The 15,874-nt window shown below is 48.4% G+C and overlaps 1 protein-coding gene across 2 annotated transcripts; it reads right to left on the bottom strand.

Annotated features, from left to right (window-relative positions):
* Positions 1-572: 572 nt before the first annotated feature.
* Positions 573-15,616, bottom strand: LOC309334195 (FERM and PDZ domain-containing protein 3-like; the record flags this gene model as incomplete). 2 transcript variants are annotated; one of them, XM_081848365.1, is made up of 16 exons in its annotated part: positions 573-1,234; positions 1,394-3,106; positions 4,523-5,080; positions 7,030-7,159; positions 8,549-8,728; positions 9,078-9,167; positions 9,265-9,382; positions 9,971-10,107; positions 10,411-10,530; positions 10,897-11,028; positions 11,667-11,795; positions 12,197-12,283; positions 12,414-12,459; positions 12,685-12,787; positions 12,906-13,161; positions 15,464-15,616. In XM_081848365.1, 15 exons carry the CDS (start codon positions 15,614-15,616, stop codon positions 1,656-1,658), a joined length of 3,690 nt encoding a protein of 1,229 aa, XP_081704491.1. In that variant the 3' UTR covers positions 573-1,234; positions 1,394-1,655. The 2 variants fall into 2 exon arrangements, with proteins under 2 accessions (XP_081704491.1, XP_081704492.1); XM_081848366.1 differs by lacking the exon at positions 15,464-15,616 and having other exon boundaries at positions 12,685-12,813; positions 12,906-13,529.
* Positions 15,617-15,874: the final 258 nt, after the last annotated feature.

Below are 15,874 nucleotides of genomic sequence, written 5' to 3'. Positions count from 1 at the left end.
ATATGATGGTTTTGGGGCAACACAGGACAAATAATAATTTTTGTTGTTGTTGTTACATTCAGGAGCCAAAATGTCCAAATTCCATGGCGTTCCAGATCTGTATTATTTATATCCCACCTATTTCATAAAGAAATAAATCAAGGAAGAATTTTCATGATTATTTTCAGGTAATCCTCTCAGATGGGCTAGTACAAACAATAAAATGGATACTGGGTATTGGTGCATATTGTTGTTGTTACATTTTTATGTTTATATTATTATTTATTTTCCCCAAATTTCATAAAGAAATAAGAGTCAAGAAAGGACTCGAATTATGTCCGTTTTTCAAAATGAACATTATTATTATTAATATCAATTATTAATATTATTTGCTACTTAATATTACTTAATATTATTACTTGATTTGATTAGTTATTTAATAGTCCACATTAATATCATTATATATTAATTTTAACCAACATTTTTCTGGATTAATATTAATTAATATCATTGTTTAGGAATAGTCCATATTTTAAAATAAATATTATTATCAATTTTTTTAGGGGGGGAGAGATGTCACAAACACATGATCAATATGAAGATTCGTGTATTGGCATAAATTTGCATATAAGTTTCACATCTTTCTATATAGACAATCTCAGGTCAAATTTACACAGATATAATTTCCATATATCTATACATATATAGTCTTTATTATGTATAATATATACAGGCATGTAAAAAAGGGGGGTTTTCTGTGTCCAGAGGGAACCACAAAGGTCATCCAGCCCAACCCCAGGCAAGGCCACCTCAGTGCCAATCATTGTGGTACCAACCATTGTGGTTGCCAGAGTCATCCAACCATCTCCCAGCTTCCTTCTTTTCCTTCGTCCCTCCATCTTTCCATTCTTCCTTCCTTTGTCCCTACTTCCTTTTCTCTGTCCTTCCTTCCTTCCTTCCTTCCTTCCTTCCTTCCTTCCTTCCTTCCTTCTTTCCTTTCTCTGTCCTTCCTACCTTCTTTCCTTTGCCCCCTCCCTTTCTGTTCTTCCGTTCTTCCTTCCCTGTTTCCTTCCTGTGTTCCTTCCTTTCTCCCTCCTTCCTTTTCTCTGTCCTTCCTTCCTTCCTTCTTTCCTTTGTCTCTCTCTCCCTTTCTCTGTCCTGCCTTCTTTCCTTCGTCCCTCCTTCCTTGTCTCCGTCCTCCCTCTCTCCCTCCCTTTCTTTGTCCTTCCTTCCTTCCTTTGTCCCTCCCTCCCTCCTTTTCTCCCTTATTCCTTCCTCCCTTCCTCCCTTTCTCTATCCTCCCTCCCTCCCTCCCTCCCTTCCTTCCTTCCTTCCTTCGTCCCGCCTCCTTTTCTGTCCTTCCTTTCCGTCCTTCCTTCCTTCATCCCTCCCTCCCTTTCTCCATTCTTCCTACCCCATTTCCTTCCTCCCTTCCTCTGTCCTTCCTTCCTTCTTTCCTCCCTCTCTCCACTGGACGGTCCTGTGCCAATTCTTGCAGTGGGTGGGGTCACCCGACCGCATCCCAGCTTTCAGAGCCAAGGTGTTGGACTACATGACCGGGCTCCCACCAATGGAGCCCAGGGCACTTCAGCCCTCTGAGAGAAAATTGCCGCCCTCCGCCTTCCCCGCAAAACAACCGCCTCGTCACACTTCCCTGAACGTCCTCTCAGCAAGCCTCACTTTGCCGCCAGTGCCGTCAATGGGCACACTGGCTCCTCGCCCGCCTGCCTGGCTGCTGACTCCTCCGCCGCCCTTGCCAGGGCGGTGTAGTTCCTCGCCACCTCCTCCACCTGAGCCAGCAGTGCCCGCCGCCGTGCCTCTTTGCCCACCACCGCTGCCGTCTCCGCCAACCGCGCCAGCACCCGGAAGCTCCCGGCGACGGCCGGCAGCAGCCGTGCCGGGCTCTTCTCGGCGCCTGCCACCCGCCGGCAGGCGGCCCTCAGCTCCCGGAAGGCCAGTGCCAGCTCCCGCCGGCCCTCATCTGGCACCGACGCCCCATTCCCTGCCGCTGCTGCACATTGCCGCAGGGCACCCAGCAGCCGTTCAGCATCAAGCCTCACTGCTGAGAACCCACCGGGGAAGGCGTACTCCCGGCCGCACAGCTCCCGGATGCGGTCGAGGCCCGATGCTGCCCGCAGGTCAATCTCCTGTGTCCGGGCTGCTGCATCCGGCATTGGCGGCACCGAGTAGCACAGCTCATCGGCCTCGTCATCACCTCCCCGTGCTGAGAAGCAGGAGCGCACTGAGCAGCAGCCCTCTCCACCCAGCCCCAGTTGCCGTGGGCACACGCCATCCGGGAAACGTGGCGCTGGATCACCCTCTTCTGGAACGGCCCCTTCCCCGCTGGCGCAGCGCTGCAGCTTCTCGTAGCGTGGCGCTGCTGCCACCACGCACTCGGTCCCCAGGCAGGAGGCGCTCTTTTCCACATCTCTCGGCTCTGGGCTGGCCGAGCGCACCCGTCGACTCTGGAATCCTTGTGCCACCCGCTGCGGGCAACTCTCTCTCCCTCGGCAGTCGCACCGCGACACGCTGGGCGCTGTTGGCACAGGGCTGGTGCCAGGTGGGCAACCACAGCCCCCCGGCACCGGACCCTTCAGGAGTTGCTCCAGGAACTCCAGTTCAAACTGCTTCACTTTCCGGAGTTGTGCCCGGCGCTCATCCGTTTCCCGTTTGAGCCGTGCTGGGAATGTCGCTGAGAAGAGCTTCCGGAAGCGGAATGCCGGCCGGGGCACCCGCGGCTGTGCCGGGACCTCCAGATCCTCTCCATGTGGCACCTTGGGTTCGAGATCAGACACTTCCTGGGGTGGGGGAACCATAGTATCTCTCCGGATCCTATCCGCCGGCATCTGGCAGCTCTCTGTCTCCTTCTGGGGACACTCCGGTTCAGGGTTCGAGGGGCAAGGCTGAGCGCTGGGACTTGGTTTGGCCTCGGCGAGCCATGCTGGTGAGGACTTCCCAGTCTTCGCCTGCCAAGTGGGCGCCCCACAGCCTCTCAAGCGGAAAGGTAGGTCCTTCTGGACCAGGAAGCCATCCGGGTCGACCCGTTGCGCGAGGAAGTAGGTGGCGTTTGGGGAAGCGTCTGTGTCATGGCCGGAGTCGGGGTCGAGGGTGGCCAGGACGATGAGACCTGGAGAAACCACAAGGGCCGGGAGCATTAGGATGTTGAATAATAATCATAATACTAGGGTTATTACCCTATCCCTAATCCCTATCCCTAACTCCTATCCCTATCTTGAACCCCTATCCCTAACCCTAATTATTATTATTATTATTATCTTATTATTTCTACTCTGCCCATCTGGCTGGGTTTCCCCAGCCACTCTGGGCAGCTCCCAAAACACAACAATAACGATGATGATGATAATCATAATCATAATCATAATAATCAACAACAATGATAATAATAATGTTGATGATGATGATGATCCTATCCCTACTCCCTATCCCAAGGGATGGATTCAACTGTAGTGATCAGATGGGATTACCATGAGGAATTATAAAATATGCATCAAGCCATTGTGTCCACGATGAATGCATTGTGTTGACTGGGTTTAATTCATTGACAATAATTTCTGACCAAATCCCACAAGCCTCTGCATCTCTGGCCATTTCCTCTACTGCCCATTTCTCTTTCTTGACAAGTCACGTACACAGCCCAGTTGCTTTGCCAGGCATGCATCCTGGGCCATAAAGATAGTGGGCAAGTTTCTTTGATGTAGCTTTTCTGAAATGTTAATCTCAGGATGTTGATCTTAGGGCCTGGAAACAGATAATAATAATAATAATTTTTTATTTATACCCCACCCTCCCCAGCCAAGGCCGGGCTCAGAGCGGCTTACAAGCAATAATAAAAACAAGATGAATGATTACAACTTAAAAACAAAAATAGAATACAACATTAAAATAATGGAACATTAAAATATTAAAATGTAGCCTCATCGCAAGAGGAGAAGGAAAAGGAAAAAAAAAAAAGTGATAATGATCGCTGTCTTCCTGGCCATCCTATGTATATTGCTTGTTTATCACCTCCCGGGGTTGCCAGATGCACTCCTTTGTAGTTCTGTTTTGTTTACCCCAGAAATATGTGTGCTTAATTAGTTTTAGTAGTTTAACTTTGTCCCCACATGGGGTTTGTTGAAATGCTCAGAAGAAATCTGATTGGTTCTTACGAACACTCTGTAAAAAGTTCTTTTGTGAATAAAACGACCTGGGCCGGAGGGTGGAGAGACAGATTATTATACGCACCCTTCCCAGAGTCTTGCTGGTTCAAGCATCTGTGTGTATTCTTATTGATCAGAGTTCAATTCTTCCTTTACTTTGAGAACACCTCACTCGACACCCTCTTCAATACTACTACTACTACTACTAATGATATCGATGATGATGTTAATAATAATAATAATAATAATCTATCCCTATGTCTTGGGGTGGACTTGACACCCTCTTCAATACTAATATTACTACTACTACTACTACTACTACTACTAATAACCCTATTCCTAATCCCTATTTCAGGGGGTGGGCTCGACGCCATCTTCAATACCCGTGGCTGGCGCTGGTGGTCCATCCTCCGCCTCCGCCAGGGCTTCCAGGGCCTGCAGGGTTGACACCAGCGCCTCGTCGAGATCCTGGGCTCGTTCCCGGACCGTCTGGGACCCCGGCACCACCGCCTCGACGAAGGTCACCGGTAGCTGGCACCCGGCATCCTCGCTTGGTGCCGCCCGCTGGCGCCAGGTGTCGTCCTCATCAGAGCTATTGTCCCCGAAGCCAGGTGGCGGTGCCGTGATGGCCAGGGCGGTGGTGGGGTCATCCTCATCACCCTCGCTGCCTGGCGGCGGCAGCGCCATCAGATCCAGGCCAGCACGGCCCAGGCTCCGTCCGGGACCATCCACCGAGCGGGCTCGGGCACGCCTGGCACCGCAGCCCTCACCCTCGGCACCCGGGAGTTTCAGCACTGGATCCGACTTGGTCCTGGGCCGCGTTTCCCCATCTCCGAAGATCCGGTTCTGGTTGAGGTCGGGGCGGCGGCGGCGTGGCAGCTCCGGTGGCATAGCACGGCGGTTGCTGCAGGCACTACGGTTCCCAGCCTCCTTCTCTCTGCCTGGAAAAGGAGAGACCGGAGGGTGAGGATGGTTGCCAGGGAAGGTGCTCCGGGGTTGTATAGTCCAACCCTCTTGACCCGTGATTGGCCTGATTCAAACCTGGAACCTCCTGCGTGTCCGTAGGGCATTCATATTTTCTGCACCTAAATGTATTACTATTACTATTATTATTATTGATGTCTCTATTCTCAGTAGAGAAATATAAATGCATGATTGTTGTTGTTTTGTTGCTGTTGCTGTTATTGTTGCTGTTATTTCAGATGTCCCTATTTTCATAGGAGAAATGTAAAATTATTATTATTATTATTAAGATTGTCCCTATTATCGTTGGAGAAACGAAAGAGTAAAATTGTTGTTGTTGTTAATGACATCCATATTTTCATAGGAAAAATGTAAAATTATTGTGGTCATTATTATTGATGTCTCTATTCTCAGCGGGGAAACGTAAAAGCATTATTGTTCTTTTCTTGTTGTTGTTATTTAGGATATGCTTATTTTCATTGGAGAAATGTAAGATAATGATGATTGTCCCTTTTCTCGTTGGAGAAATATAAGAGTGGACGAATGGGCAGGATATAAATCAATTGTTGTTGTTGTTGTTAACAGGGACCCAGGCTGGCTTCCCTCAATCTGGGATTTTCTTCCCTTTGGAAAAATCAGACATCTCAGCTGGTTGGAATTTTCTGAGCTTGGAAATGTACCTGTCTTGGTCATGGGAGCTGGTATATAAATTCTCATTCTCATTCTAATAATAATAATATAAGTATTAATATTCATATTAATATTTGAATACTATATATAGTAAATTATATATCTGGGAACTCCAGGATGTAGGCCGGTAGATACATTCAATTAATTAAAAAGAAAAGAAAAGAATAAAAAATAATAGCATAGCATGGCATGGCATGGCATAACATAACATAACATAACATAACATAACATAACATAACATAACATAACATAACATAAAACACAACACAACACAACACAACACAACACAACACAACACAACACAACACAACACAACACAACACAACACAACATAACATAACATAACATAACATAACATAACATATAACAACAACAACAGGGGGACCCAGGAATTGAGCGGTATATAAATTCAATTAATAATTCTATTATTATTATTGACATCTCTATTCTCAGCAGAAAAATGTAAAAGCATGATTGTTGTTGTTTTGATGCTGTTGCTGTTATTGTTGCTGTTATTTAGGATGTCCCTATTTTCATAGGTGGTGCTGGAGGAGACTCTTGAGAGTCCCATGGACTGCAAGAAGATCAAACCTATCCATTCTTAAGGAAATCAGCCCTGAGTGCTCACTGGAAGGACTGATCGTGAAGCTGAGGCTCCAATACTTTGGCTACCTCATGAGAAGAGAAGAGTCCCTGGAAAAGACCCTGATGTTGGGAAAGATGGAGGGCACAAGGAGAAGGGGACGACAGAGGACAAGATGGTTGGACAGTGTTCTTGAAGCTACAAACATGAGTCTGAACAAACTGCGGGAGGCAGTGGAAGACAGGAGTGCCTGGCATGCTCTGGTCCAGGGGGTCACGAAGAGTCGGACACGACTAAACGACTAAACAACAACAACATTTTCATAGGAGAAATGTAAAATTGTTGTTGTCGTCTCAACAGAGAAATGTAAAAGCATTATTGTTGTTTTGTTGTTGTTATTTAGCATATGCCTATTTTCATAGGAGAAATGTAAGACTATTATTATTATTATTATTATTATTATTATTATTATTATTAAAATTATCCCTTTTTGTTGGAGAAATGTAAAAGTAAATTTAATAATAATAATAATAATAATAATAATAATAATAGGGGCCCAGGCTGGCTTCCTTCAATCTGGGATTCTGGGATTTCATCCCCTCCAGAAAAATCTGACTTTCAGCTGCTTAGAATTTCCCTTGCTTGGAAACGTACCTGCCTTGGTCATGGGAGGCGGTGCAACCGGGAAAAGCGTCCTTCTGGAGTCGGCCAGTAGGTGGCAGTAGCCAGAAATGAGGCCAGCAAAATTGGTGGCTTCTGGCCACTCCATCAGAAGCACCAGCGGCTGGGGAGAGAAGTAGTATTGGAATCATAAAATCATAAAATATTGATCTTTATTATTATTATTGGAATAATAGGACCATACAATATTCTAGTCTATTACTATACAGTCATACCTCAGGTTGAAGTAGCTTCGGGATGAATATTTTCAGGTTGTGCTCCGCGGCAACCCGGAAGTAATAGAGCACGCGCTTCCGGGTTTCGCCACTCGCGCATGTGCAGATGCTCAAAATGACGTCATGCGCATGCACAGAAATGGCAAATCGCGACACGTGCAGACACGGGTTGCATTCGCTTCAGGATGCGAATGGGGCTCTGGAACTGTAGGAGTGCACATTTCCAGAGTGTGGGGATCAGATGGGATTTATATGAGGAATTATAAAATATGCATCAAACCATTGTGTCCGCTATGAAAGCATGGCATTGACTGGGTTAGATTCATTGACAATAATTTCTGATCAAATCCCACAAGCCTCTGCATTTCTGGCCATTTTCTCTACTGTTCATTTTCTAAGCCTCACAGGCACGTATCAGCATTCTAAATACACAGGCCAGTTGCTTCATCAGGCATCCTGAGCCATAAAAGATAGTAGGTAGCTTCTTTGACATAGTTTTTAAATCTTTACATAGATCTTAAGAGTGTTCACAAAGAGATGGTAAATACTACCTGTCCTTCCTTCCTTTATTGCTATTTATGACCTCCAAGTTTGCTGAATGCATTCTTCCTTTTTAGTTCTGTTTTATTTACCCCAGAAGTATGCATGCTTAAATTAGTTTTGTAGTGTAACTTTGTCCCCATGTGGGGTTTTTTGAAATGCTCAGAGGAAATCTGATTGGTTCGTACGAACACTGGGTAAAAAGTTCTTTTGTGAATAAAACGACCTGGGCCGAAGGGTGGACAGGAATTATTATTATACGCACTCCTCCCAGAGTCTTGCTGGTTGAAGCCTCTGTGTGTTATTAATCAGAGTCTAATCCTTCCTTTGCTTTGGGAACGCTACAGGAACAGATCCCATTTGCATCCAGAGGTACCACTGTATTCTTATTGTTCTCATCATAATAAAGCCTGAATATTATTTAAATGAAAAATCTGATTTAAGTAATAAAAATCTAATTTAAATCAGAATATAAATTGAATCAAAAGAATCCGATATAAATTGAAATAATCAGATTTTTTAAAAAAATGTGCTTTAAATTAAAATCTGATCTAAATAAAAAAATCTGATTCTTTGAATAAATTTTTTTATTTCAATCCAAAACCAAATTTAAAATTTAAAAATTTGATTTAAATTTTTTAAATTCAGATTTAAAATTTTGAAAATCTGATAGAAAAAAACCCCAAAGAAAATCCGAGTGACGGGATGGCCCGCAGGCGGCCCTCCAGCCTGCCCACCTTTGCATCCACAATGCCGGTCTCCACCCTTGCCACACCCGGGTTCTCCCGGAAGAGTTGGACTCTGCTGATCTGGCTGAATTCGCACAGGACAGTGGTCAGGTTGGTGCGGAGGTCGATGACGTGACTCACACCATGGCGGGGGCCCACCAGGAGGGTGGGGGCCGTGTCCTGGCCGTCCTACGAGAGAGTCAGAGTAGTCAAACTAAGACCTGGAACCCAGAATAAGGACCCGGAACCAAACCGGAACCTGGAACCAGAATCCAGGAACTGGAACTGAACCAGGAACCACAACTGGAATCAAAGCTGGGAATCAAACCGGAACCTGGAACCAGAATCCAAGCCCGGAACCCTAACCAAACTGAACTGGAAACCAGAACCAGGAACTGGAAACCAAACCAGAAAGTGGAACCCAGAATACAAGCCCGGAACCCGGAGCCCGGAACTGGGAACCAGAAAACAGAACTTGGCACCAGAATCTGAGCCCAGAACCTGAAACAGAAACCAAACCAGAACCCGGAAACCCTACCATCCCGACGGTCTGGAAGATGACACTGGAGAAGGTGGGCAGCCGGTCGAGGAGGCGTAGGTACTGGAGCTTGGCCCGGGTAGGGGAGACCTGCGAGGAGAGAATCGGGGGGGCCCTTGGGGTCATCCAGTCTGACCCCAGGCTCAAGGCGGGGGTTAGGGACCCATCCCAGGGGTTAGGGTCCCACCTGGGCGCTGCGCCGCTGGTGCGCCTTCAGCTGTTGTGAGAGCGACCGGCGCAGGAGCTTGTCCTTGGTAGCCGGCAACAGAGAGGGAGGCAAGAAGGGCTCCAGACCCCACTCCTTCCTGGGGAGAAAAAGGAAACGCACACACTCCAATTTACCGTACTTCCTTCCTGCCTACCTTTCTCTGTTCGTTCTTCCTTCCTTCCTTCCTTTCTCCCCCCTCCCTAACTCCCTTTCTCTGTCCTTCCTTCCTTCCTTTCTTCCTTCCTTCCTTTCTCCCTCCCTCCCTCCCTCCCTTTGCTCTTCCTTCCCTGATTCCTTCCTTTGTTCATTTCTTCATTCCTCCTTCCCTTTCTCTATCCTCCTTCCCTCCCTTTCTTTGTTCTTTCTTACTTGTTTCCCTCCTTCCTTTCTCTGTCCTCCCTCCCTCCCTTCTTTCTGCTGTCCCTCCCTCCCTTTTTGTTTTTCCTTCCCCCTTCCTTCCTTTCTCCTTCCTTCCTTCCTTCCTAAGGAAGGAAACAAAGAAGGAAGAACAGAGAAAGGGAGGGAGGAAAAAAGGAAGGAAGGAAGGAAGGAAGGAAGGAAGGAAGGAAGGAAGGACAGAGAAAGGGAGTGAGGGACGAAGGAAGGAAGGACGGTTGGCTGTCCCAGGTGTGGGAACAAGGGTTGGTCAGGATGACCCTCAGGGTTCCCCCCGGAACTCACTCACTCGACGTTTCTGAGTGCCACCTTGTGGCTGGGACGGGTGGCTGAGACAGTGATATAGATGTGGAGCGCCGTCAGGACCAGGAGCGACTCCGGATCGGGGTCGGCACCAAACCGCTCCCTGATGACATCGTTGCGGCTCTGGAGAGGGAATTATAAGCACCGCCTAGTGGTTACCGCGAGGGACTGGGAAGCAGTGACTAGTGGTTATTGACTAGAAAGCAGCACCTAGTGGTTTGTGAGTTGTAAGCAGCCCCTAGTGGTTAGATCGAGGGACCAGGAAGACTAGTGAGCTGGAACTAGTGCTTACCCCCAGCAAAATAATAATAATAATAAATTTGTAGCCCGCCCATTTGAGGAGCAGTGAGGACCACTAGGTGGAGCAGCCGGCTAGAAGGAAGGATTGGGACCCTCTAACCACACATTCACACACACCCCGCTGACCTGGATGTAGAGGTATTCGAAGGCGGCGGCGTCTCGCCGCAACAGTTCAGCAGGGTCTTTGGGGTAAAAGCTGACCCGAAAAAGGCACCGCATGCCTTGGTAGTGGGTCCGTTGAACGACCTGGGGGGAGGAAGGAGAGCTCTGGCAAGGGGGTGGGCTAGATGACCCTGGGGTCCCTTTCCCCTGTCCATCCTTGTGGGATTTGGGAGGAAGGGAGGGAGGGACGAAGGAAGGAGGGAGGGAGGAAAAGAAGGAAAGAAGGAAAGAAGGAAAGAAAGAAAGAAAGAAAGAAGGAAGGAAGGAAAGAGAGAGAGGGACGAAGGTAGGAAAGAAGGTAGGAAAGAAGGAAGGAAAGAAGGAAGGAAGGACAGAGAAGGGGAGTGAGGAAAGAAGGTAGGAAGGATGGATGGGAGGGAGGGAGGGAGGATTTCAAAGCTCTGGTGGGGGGGGTTGGACTAGATGACCCCCGGCTCCCTCCTGACTCACGTGGGCCAAAGGCTGCTTCTCCTGTAGGAGGAGAAACTGGTGGCTCCGCTCGGGGCTGCGGTATTCCAAGACGAGGGAAAAATGCTCAATCCGCCGCAGGGAAAGGCGATCCTGGAGGGTTGCCATCACATCCTGGGAGGGTCGAGGGAAAAGCATTTTTGGAAGAATAAGAAAAATAAATCTTTTTTTTTACAGTAAGGTTCAGCCTTGCTGGCACCCCCTTAATAGTGACAATCAGAGGGAGGTTTCCTTTTTGGAATAATCAATTTTTACAGTTCTATCAAAAATGACTGATTTGGTTCTACTATTAGAAATACACAGACCGATAATTATAAAATGATGTTGAGGTTTAATAAGTTAACTTTTTATTTGGACAAGTATTTTGCTCTACTTTACTGGAAGGAGAAGAAGAATCATTTCCTTAATAACAATTATTTAACTCAAACAATAACATGATAGCATATGTATCCATGTTTGTTAACTGATGTTGATAAAAAGGACTGTTTTAGCACACATTAAAAACTTAAAATAAATCCTTCTTTCCTGATGTATTAAGAATTACAATGTATCAAGAATTAAGAATGTAACTTAAATAGAATTAAATAAATAAAATAGAATATAACTTCAATACATTCCTTTGGACTAGAATGTAACATAATAGAAAATCTCTAGAAATATTTTTCCTCTGAAAGCATTTTACAAGTCACTAACCACTAGGCGCTGCTTCCCAGCCCCTTGCTCTAATCACTAGACACTGCTTCCCTTTCTACCTTGACGGTGGTGCGGCTGTCGAAGGTGAAGGATTTGACCTGCCCGTTTTCGAGGAAAACCTTCAGGACGTTGGGGATGAGGAGGAGGGCTTCCTTCTTCAGCATCTCCTGCGGGCGGAAAAGCAGAGGCTGGCGGAACAACAACAACAACAACAACAACAACAACAACAACAATAATATAATAAAACAACTACCTGACTTTTAGAAGACATCTGAAGGTAGCCCTGTTTAGGCAAGTTTTAAGGTTTGATGTTTTATTCTGTTTTTAATCTGTTTTTAATCACCCAGCTGGATGGGCCAGGTATAAATATAAATATAAATAATAATAATAATAATAATAATAATTATTATTATTATTATTATTATTACTATTATTATTATTTATTACTTATACCTCGCCCACCTGCCCGGGCCTCCCCAGTCACTCTGTGCAGCACATTAGCTATCTTTAACAAGCCCAAAGAGGCAACGGAGACATGAAGAAAGGAGACGACCACATCCCCATCCTTCCAGAACTTTCCAGAACTCACCGGCTCCGGCTCCGAGAAGCGCACTTTGGCAGGGTTGGACCTCAGCTTGGCCTTCTTTGCAGCACTGATGAAGGCCGACTTGGGTGACTGGAAGGGGAGAAGGAAAAGACGGGCCTTGTGGGAGAGGTTGGCCGCCTTCCAAAATCTCAGCCGGAAAAGCAGATTCCCCACTTGCCAGGGGGTGGGGGTTGAGATGGATGACCCCCGTGGATCTCACCTGATGGGTTTGCAGCACGGTGAAGACAGCGGACTCCTTGGCGCTTCTGTGGCAGGAAAGGAACAAAGGAGACATTTAGGGTTTCCTTGAGATTTCTGCCTCTCCAGGGAGTTGGACTGGATGACCCTCGGGGGTCCCAGCTCCCCTGCGTTGAAATTCCTCCAGAAAGAATCTATGGATTTGTAGAGGAGGCAGGAACTGCAGCTCTTAAATTTCAGAAGGGTCATCCAGTCCGACCAGCGTGTCTTGAACCCGCTTCCTCCTTCCTCACCTCACAATTTCGATGAATCTCTCCCGGGCAACATCACTCACGTCTTCGTCACCGATGGCCCAGATCTGGTCCCCGGGAAAGAGTTTGTCCTCCGAGGGTCCGCCTGCCAAAGGAAGGGGCACCTGGTGTCTGTCGGGGGGAGAGAGACCCTCAGCGTCATCTAGTCCAACCCCCTTCCAACTCGATGATCCGATGCTGAGATTTATCCCCGGAATCCTCACCTGCCACTACTGAACGCACCACCACGGGCCTCTCGCCACCGGCCACAAAGCCAAACCCTCTGTCCGGGTGGCGCCGGATCGTCACCTGTCGGAAGGCCTCGGAAGGCGGCGGTCCCCATTCCATAGCATCCCAGCTTTCCTCTGGCATTGCATCTCCAGCGGCGGGAGAAGACAGGATTCCAGGACACAGGGAGGGAAGAATCCTATCCTCGGTCTCTATCCTAAGAATCTGGGATGCCAGCAAGGTTGAACCTTTCTGTAAAATAGGGATTTTATTATTCCAAAAAAGTAAACCTTATCCCTAACCCTATCCCTATCCGTATCCCTAACTCCTATCTCTAACCCCTATCCCTAACCCCTATCCCTAATCCCTAACCAGGGGCGTCTTACCTATAGAGACTAGTGGCATGGGGCATCAGGGAAGAGGTGGAGGCTGAATGCAGCGCCTCCCAGCATCAGCTCGTCACCCTTGCCTGCCTCCTCCAGCCCCACAGGCAGCGCTGTCCTCCCTAAAAAAAGGTGGACAACTCTGGGAAACGGGGGGGGGGGGGCACCGGAGGGAGCTTTGCACCACGGCGCTTGATATGCTTAAGATGGCCCTGCCCCTAACCCTAACCCCACCCCTAAGCCCCAACCTCATGCCTAACCCCGAACCCCTATCCCTATCCTCAACCCCTAACCCTTATCTCTTCCTTGCATTTCAGCCTTCATCAACTGCAAAGGTGGCATCGATTTGCACACTGCATTTTCGCCAACCAAGTCCGGCATTATGGCTTTCCTTTGTAATCAACTGCAATTCAATAACTGATTGCATTTCTTATTTTATTTTTAAACCAGAACCATTTTATTTATTCGTTGGGACACAGCTTTTCCACAAAAAGGCCCCACAAATAATGCAAACGTAAATGTCCAGTTAAGGCACCACCTCTTTTAACATTCACAATAGAGCTCAAAATATTGCTTTTTTAAATTATAATTCATCGCATTTCAGCTGCTGTTTGCAGTTGGCATTCAGATCCAGGAAAATCCAGCAGCAGCCGGGCCTGATCCTGTCTCAGAGGAGGAGAACCCTACTCACTGTGGCTGGGAGAGATGCCCTCTGGCCATGTCACCTCCTCCTTTTCTCCTCCTTTTCTCCCCTCAGAAAGAGGGATGGAGGGAGGGAAGAATTCAGCAGATCAAGAATATGAAAGGAATTGGCTGCTGGCCTGGTCCCTGAGAAAGGGATAGGAAAAGAGAGAGGGGGGAGAGAGAGAAGAGAGGGAGAGAGGAAGGGAGATTTGAGAGAGGAATGGAGAGGCAGACAAAGAAAGAGAGAGAGAGAGAGAGAGAGAGAGAGAGAGAGAGAGAGAGAGGAGAGATGGAGAGAAAGGGTAAGGGGAGATAGGGAAGAGAGGAAGGAAGGGGGGGAGAGAGATGTGACACTGGAGGGAGAAAGAAAGAGAGGAGAAGGGGGGGGGATGGGGAAGAGAAAGAAGGAGTCCAGGGAGGGAGGGAAAGAGAAAAAGGGGGGGGGAGATAAAGGGAGATTTGAGAGAGGAATGGAGAGGGAGAGAAAGAAGGAGAGAAAGAAAGAAAGAGAGGAGAGAGACGGGGAAGGTGAGAAAGAGGAGGCCTGAGATTCATCCGGCATCGGCATGACCTGTTTTTGACATCCTAATAATAGTAATAATAATACAGTAATAATAATAGGCGTTCCTCTGACCCGCCAAGCTTGTAACTCCATCCAAAGTAGCCTTGGCGGTCCCTTCCCGCCCTATTATTATTCTCCCGCCCTATTATTATTCTCCTCTTGTCTCCTTCGCCCCTTCTCTCCTCTCCTCTCATTTCGTCGTTCTCTCCTTTGATACCTTCCTCGGAGGTCGGGCGGTTGGATGGAGATTCTTGGAAACGGACCATTCGCGGCGGCAGGAATCTCAAGAGAGAAGCCTGGAATCCAGTGAGGTGACATTCGTGGTTCCCCCAAACCCCGAGGTCCTTTTCACACGTGCTATGAGCAGCGGGTCAGACTGGATGACCCTCAGGTACCTTCCCATCCGAACCTTCCATTCGCCAGGCAATCACTGGTGCCGGGGAAAGGATCGAAATGGACTTACCCGCTTGGTGTGTGTGTAAGGAGGACTTTGGGGGGGAATCCTGTCCCCCATCTGTCCCAATGGGGGTCCCCCACGCCCCACATTCGCCCCACAACCGTCGCCATCCGTAGCCCCCCAAAAGCACGAGGCGAGATGGGGCGCCGGGGCCGTTGCATCCCCCTTTGTGAAAGCGGGGTGGGGAACCAAAGGGATTTGCCCGCCTGGGGGGGGGGGACACATACCCTCCAAACTGCCCCCTTCGTAGCCCCCCAAGCGCATGCTTTGGGCTACGGGGCCGCCCATCTTTCGAGAAAAGAGGGACAGGAAGAGGGAGGGAGCCGTTTTGGGGGGCATTAGGAGAACTTGGGGGCCCCTCGACCTGCTCCGTCGGGAACCCCAAAACCAGAAGGGGAGGGCTCATACCTCGGGCGCAAGCAGACCCCCTCCCCAGTTGTGTTTTTTTATGGGGGTCACGGGCCTTACCGGGACTCCCTGCGGCCCCCCGAAATCGGGCCGGGAAGACGGTGGTGGTGGGGCAGCTCCGGCCGCGCCTGCGCACTCGCGGCGCTCGTCGTCACTGCAGTACACGGGAAGGGAGGGGGGAAGCGAAGAGGGGAGGGGCGTCCCAAAAGTCATCCAGACTGACCCCCCCCGCGAGGCGGGAAACGGAGCGCAGGATCCTAGAATGGGGGAGCTAGAAGGGAGCCCTAAAAGTAATCCAGTCTGACCCCCCTGCAATGTAGGGATCTAGAATGGGGAGCCGGAAGGAGCCCCAAAAGTCATCCAGTCTGACCCTCCTGTAATGCAGGGATCTAGAATGGGGGACCCAGAAGGGAGCCTCAAAAGTCATCCAGTCTGACCCCCCCCCCGTTGTATATAGATTCTAATAATAAT

Source organism: Podarcis erhardii (genome assembly GCF_964252035.2).
Source record: "Podarcis erhardii genome assembly, chromosome: Z".
Lineage (NCBI taxonomy): Eukaryota > Metazoa > Chordata > Lepidosauria > Squamata > Lacertidae > Podarcis > Podarcis erhardii.
Note: the sequence above shows the minus strand (reverse complement) of the source record. Positions and strands in the feature narration are given on the sequence as shown.